At 37.3% G+C, this 6,603-nt stretch overlaps 1 protein-coding gene across 1 annotated transcript; it reads right to left on the bottom strand.

Annotated features, from left to right (window-relative positions):
* Positions 1-3,353: 3,353 nt before the first annotated feature.
* LOC119980830 (terpene synthase 10-like) lies at positions 3,354-6,271 on the bottom strand. Its single transcript, XM_038823626.1, has 7 exons — positions 5,905-6,271; positions 5,518-5,788; positions 5,041-5,428; positions 4,599-4,817; positions 4,194-4,332; positions 3,843-4,088; positions 3,354-3,759 (listed from the first exon to the last, which is right to left on the bottom strand). The coding sequence occupies exons 1-7, from the start codon at positions 6,235-6,237 to the stop codon at positions 3,469-3,471; spliced, it is 1,887 nt and encodes a 628-aa protein (XP_038679554.1). The 5' UTR covers positions 6,238-6,271; the 3' UTR covers positions 3,354-3,468.
* Between the last annotated feature and the right edge of the window lie 332 nt (positions 6,272-6,603).

Raw genomic sequence — 6,603 nt, forward strand, 5'->3', positions numbered from 1 at the left:
TTTTAAAAGTGATGCGCCAAACAGCTTTTTGCGTTCCAACTCACCTCACAGCACCACAGTTTTATAACTCACAGCACCACACAGCACCTCACAGCATTCCCAAACAAGCCCAATATTAAAACACCTCTGACTCGTTTTAATTTTATACGGAGCGTATAGGATAAGAGATAACATGACAAATGACAAAAACACCCTCTTTAAAAAAACAAACCCTAGCCACTTACCATTTTATACACTGCATATACTTTTTCAAAAAAATTTAGCCACACTAGCCACAAAAATCTAACGATTTGTTATCTTTAATTTTTCATAAGAATTGATAAAAGGAAAAAATAATTAACAAATAGTAATTATTTTAATTGAGGGTAGTTTAGACATATTACCCCATATCTTATACTATCATTTTGTCTAACAATAAACTAAATATTGTGTTATATAAAAATTATACTGTACAACCCTAATACCAGTTTTTTTCAAACACTAGATACGATTAAATTATACATTCACTTATCCGATGATTAACTTATACATTGGATAACAAAATTATACTATCCTATACGAATCTCCAAACAGAGGTTGAAGGAATAAATTAATTCGGCCACTACTAGATGTTTGGGCTATGATTGGGCCTCTATTCCTAGTGGGCCGAAAGCATGAGTTTTAACGCATTGGACTTGTGATCAGCCTGGCACGACATGAGGCGCTTCAACGAGAAGTAATTCTCTGAGCCTGTAGTTCCAATTTCAAGACATGTTTCTTCTTTATGACGTCTTGAAAATTTGAAGACACTGTGTTCCGCATATATATCTCGAGGAACTGGGCATTGATTGTGGCACTTTGTTATCCCGGATGTCATTGATTACGAGCTGGGCTATATAAGGAGTATATGTTCAGCAGGTTTTCTCAAATAATTGTGGGATTGAAATGATGAGTTTTGAGAAATTAGTGAGGATGATCTTTCTTTTCTTCTGCAAAGCATTTTACAAAAACTAGAAATAGGTGAGAGGGCATTCCTCCACAGAAAAACCAATGTCTCGCAATAGTTGCTACTTATGAGGAAGCAAGTCCAGGCTATGTGGTGCCATTGAAGACCTCGTTATAGTTGCCAAAAATCCTGTGGCCCCACTGGGTCATGTAACGGCAAAACTAAGCTGGACTACCCAAGTTCACGGGCTTAACCAATAAGTTTGGGCCCACACTAAGGCCCATTCCGAAGCCCACGTGCTACCTTCGAGGCATTGTTTAGTGACGTTGCAGTCATACAAAGCATGTCTGACACTATGTCTAATATCTTCTTTGATGTTTATTCTATTGTACTCACAGTAACTTTCCCAAAGACAGGAACTATGTTTCAAGGTGTATTTACTGTCTTGGCGCCTAAACGGTGCCGGCGCCATAGAGAAGGCGTTGGCACGTCCGAGCGCCAACCCATCACGTGATCATTCCTCATTGGAGGTTCATTCAATCTTGTTCACGACCGACATTCGGGAATGTAACAAGTATAGATCCTTAGGTATGACTTTCTGCCATACAAATATCCATGCATTAATTGTCGTCCACAATACTATCCATACCCCAACCAACACGTGTCACAGTCACTTCATATGTTTCCATATCCTTATCCTACTTTTGGTTTGTCAAATCTGACACAAACGAGATACTTGACTTTCGTACTCTTACACCATGCAGGCCTATCTAATAGGAAACAAGTGGGTAACACAATTCCCGAGGTCAATACTCACTTTCATATAAATACTCTTCTCCTATCTAATAGCTCACAAGTGGGTAACACAAGTAAGTTGTTCTCATTGCTTGATTGGTGTTGTATCTCATGTAACTATTATTCTTCAGGCTCTGTTGTACAAAGAATTTGATTACTTGATTTAGTCCATCAACTGTACAAATATTTTATGAGGGATCTAGATTAACAAGGGATGAATTGTGTCTTCAAATTCTAAATAGGAACCCCTAGAATACCTTAGTTCAATTTAAACTAAATGAAAATACTACAAATAGCAAAACACAAGCAAGATTGATTCCAATCGATGAAAATGGTCACTAGCAACTTAGAGTTGATCGACAAGAACCCTAATCGGGTAGATTTGACAACTACTAACCAATTTACACTAAATCAATGAATCAAACCCAAATGTGATCAATGTTGATAAGAAAAGCATTGTGGATAATGATGAACAAGTATTGAGCAAGTTAATGGCACAAAAACAGTTCAACAAATCAAAGCACCAAGTTGATCCAACAATGAAACCTATAATCCACTAAGTATAAATATAGTTTAACCACTTGCAAATTCCAACACACAAGTGAGCGGAAAACAAGATTTGAAACAAGTAGAGCACAAATCAATCAAAGACAAAGCAAGCAACCTAATATCAAATCTAGGGCATCAAGTAAATCTTTCAAAATAATTTTAGACTGGTTCGGAGTAACCCTCGTACATCCATTACCTAGTTTCCCGAAGTTCACCCAAGAACTTGCACTAAGCAAGATGGGGAGACGAACGCTCTTATTTTACAAGAACAAGATCACCGGTAGGATGTATTTAAGCACAAGTAGAGTCTCTCTCAAATATGTAAGATCTCAGAATAATAAGAGAGAGAAAAAAAAAACAACTGATTTAATTTGCAAAAGAATTCATGAATAAAAGACTGGGGCAGAAGCTTTTGGATTGCAAGATGCAGGCTTGAGTAAGTTGAGAGCGGAGGATTTTTCTTAGACGTTGAATTTCTTCTCCAAATATCCCAACAATAAATTGTCTTTTGATGAATCTGGAAAGGTTGCTGCGCTGTCTCGAGCTCCTCTATGGTCTGAAGGTGAACTTCCGCAAAGATGACTAGTGATCTTTCTATAGGGGGAAAGACTGACTCTGATTAATTCAGCTCGGTCTAGTCTACCAATCTATTAGCTGTCGAGTGCTGCAAAAAATGATAATCAGGGTGATAAACACCGTCTTTATCATTCCAACTAATAACTCGGATGAGAGGAAGTTGCATAACATCAGTTCAGAGCACATTAATATTATTCAATGTGAGATATTTGAAGACTCAAACAAATATTATTAAATCAATTGTTGTCTTTTCATTACATGTATCCATCAGGATTCAGTAGCAAGGCTCTATCTTCTTTCTTTGGTCACCTATCCGCTTGTTGCAATAAAAAAAAGAAGAAGATAATTACTGATATGATACGAAAGTGTGCTATAATTTTTCCTGCATTAGTAGATTAGTAGTACTGATTGTCATGCTATTAATACCTCTAGATGTGGCAGAAGCTGGTTGGATATTTTAAGAAAACAAAAGTGCTTGGTCAAAATGAAAAAGCTTGGGCGTTCTATATCAAATTATAAATATCAAATCATTAATTAAGCAAAACCATTTGTTGATATCATTATAAAACATGGTGATTTATACAGCCTATTGAAAGTCTTGTAATAAAACAAACCCCCAATTTCTAAGAGATGGGATCTATGAACAGTGATTTCATAAGATCCCTGGTCTGGTTGTCTTGGCTAGCATGACCATCTCCATACAAGTACACGATCTGGGCCGTTCGTGCCAGATTTATTGCGATGTCAATAAAAATTGGAGAGAAATCAGAATCTGCAAGTTTTTCTGCGTTAATTTTCTTCCATGTTTCACTAATCAAATGTCGTATGTGTTGCCTTGCTTCTTCTTCTGATGCGCCTGTTTCGTGCATGTAACATTGGATTGATTTAGGATTATCTCCTCTCTTGATCTCATCCTGAAATGGAGTAACACAATTAGTTGATCATTATAACCCAATTAATTAAGCTCTTGTGCGCTAAACATCGCTACATTCCATACCGGGGAAGTTCCGAGATCGTCTGCCAATCGTACAATCATCGATGAGTAACGAAGTATATCTGGATACTTTGCTAAACTTTTCAGGATGTCATTGGACAAGGGATTTGTAATCAAACAAGTATGGACAAGCATTGTTGGTGCTACCACTGATATCCATGATTCCTTCATGTACTCTTCTAGAGTCGGTGTGTATCCACTGTAAAACCACTTCGCCTCAGATAAATAACATCTGAATAAATCTGCCAACTGAAAATACATACACACAACAAAGATTCATTCATTATAAAATATTTATATACATAGACTTTAACTCAATATTTAATAAACGAGGCGCAGGTATATGTATTTTACAGCTTTCTTCAAGCAAGTAACAACGTGGAATCCTTTTTCCTTTAGAACATTGAAAGCTACTTCATTCATGGCATTGTAGAGAGTGAAGAAAGGTATCCTCATGTAGTCTGGAAGTTCTTCAATTACATTCACGTTCCATCTGAAAATTCACCAAAATCTTAAAACGGTTAGGAAACTTTGGAGTTTAGAGAATTGAATTTACGAAAATGATAAAGATCCCAGTAGTTGATATTCCAGTTATTCCAATTGGTGAGTTGGACGCACATGATCCAAGTAAATTCATGGGCTCCACATGATGTACACCTCAGCAGTTGAGATAACTGGTATACCAGCTGTTGGGATTCCTATAATAACTGTTCAATTTATTATCTAACATTTGTAAGAGGCTCCGATACCATAACTAACCTTTGAATAGCATCTGTAAAGAGTTCGAGCTCATCCAAACTGCCATAGACATCGTAAACATCATCAAGTGCGGTGAGAAGTGCGTGGACTCTGGTTTCCATCCTCCTGTAGTATCCAAAATGAGGCTCAAATGCCATCCCAACAGACCAGAGAAAGTTCTCCATCAATCTGTCCCTTGCAAAACTCAATGTTTCACCTACTCCAGTAGACCTCCACCACCTTTATTAAAACACAATGAAAAAGAATTATTAAGTCTACAAGGGACGAATTGTATCACAATTATCTCAGCTGCCGAGGTGGATGCACATGATTCAAGTGAATTTGTTGGCTCCACATGTCTCACATAATGCACATGAAATCATGTGCGTACAATTTAGCAGCTGTGATAACTGAGATACCAGCTGCTGAAATCCCTATCATTTTTGTTAGTAGATAATTGCACCTGGAAGCTAATCGAACATCTTTCTGGTGTTCAGCTTGAACAATATTGAAATCCAACTTAGCAAACTCAAGTAGAGTTGGATTCATGCCTCGTGTTCTGTCATAAACATCAATAAACCACCTAGCTTCCAATCTTAGCATCCTCCAATGCAATGGAAGCTCCAAGGCATGACTCACTAGCTCGTACAAAACATGATCTTGATCTCGATTTTTGTTTTTAACATACTCCTCCAGATGTTTTGAAGCAAAATCTTTTGCATCCTCCAAGATAGTTTCACCGCCAACCATCAGAAATGAAGCTTCATACAGATGTAACATTCCTTGGATATCGTCACGAAGAAATGCCATGAAATTTCCACTGTCATCTTGGACGAAGCTTCGGAAAACCTCTGTGGAAACAAGAAGAAGCATATTAAAGTAAGCCATGCCAATCTCAATTTTACATAGCTAAAAAGAATTGAATCTTTAAGGACTTCACCTTGATTTAAATTATAGCCTCGTTGACGTAGTATTCTAAATTCTAGAGAAGTAGCATATAAATTCATCTCTCTTTTACTCTGTTTATTGTTCTGAATATTGTGGTAGATGGTGTCGATTATTCGCTTAATGTCTTCTTCAAAGTGATAGGACAATCCGAGCCTCTGTAAGGTATCGATTAGCTCGAGTTGTTCGACATGATCCACCACTTTGTTTAGCATCATCTTCACTTCACCCTTAAGCTTGTTAGTCTGTTCAACATATGATCCTCCCTGTATATGTACATGCCAACTACTTATAACACTTAGAGAAACAATTAACTAAACAATAGGTCAAAATACAACACACAGCCAAACGCTCTCTTAGTATAGGCTACGCATGTACGTACTGAATATTCACTGTTGAGGGACTGAATATAATTGTGATCCCAAACAGGAGGTTGGTAGTTTGCGGATCGTCTAATAACGATCTTTTCAGGATCTACAATAACACATTTGATCGTACAAGGGACAAAGGTTTTGCTGATCAGTGATGAGAAGGAAGTGTGGTTTCTCTGTTGGTGCTGGCTAGAGATTGTTGAGATAGAGAGGGCACAAGGTATGTGGATAAGAGCCATTGAGGAGAAGTTAAGGCCTTGGTCTAGCGATGGAATTTTATCGAACACTTGTTGTGCATATGAGATGACCAAATTGCAGAGAAATCCACATGCATTTATACACATATCATGTTCTTATCCCTAGACGAAAGCCAAGGCAAAACAGCACCCTATTCATGATTGTCCTTCCTTCTTAGTGTTAAGTTGCTATAGATGGAAACAATAATTGTTCTTCTTAATTTGGATTACGACCCCACATGCATTAACTTGCAATCTATTATGTGTCGGCTCAGATCTCTTCGTAATAATTGCTAGCCAGATGTTTTTTCCCACATTATTTTACTAAATATGTGATCCTCCCCTTTGGCGTGTATCTGATGGTGGGGTTGTGAAAGATAAAGTTGGCATATATATATATTTGTTGTTGCATTACAAGCAATAATGAAAAATCTAGAAACTGAGACACGGATATCTCACTTTTTTTTATGGAGA

The sequence above is a fragment of the Tripterygium wilfordii genome, chromosome 16 (genome assembly GCF_013401445.1).
Source record: "Tripterygium wilfordii isolate XIE 37 chromosome 16, ASM1340144v1, whole genome shotgun sequence".
Classification (NCBI taxonomy): Eukaryota; Viridiplantae; Streptophyta; class Magnoliopsida; order Celastrales; family Celastraceae; genus Tripterygium; species Tripterygium wilfordii.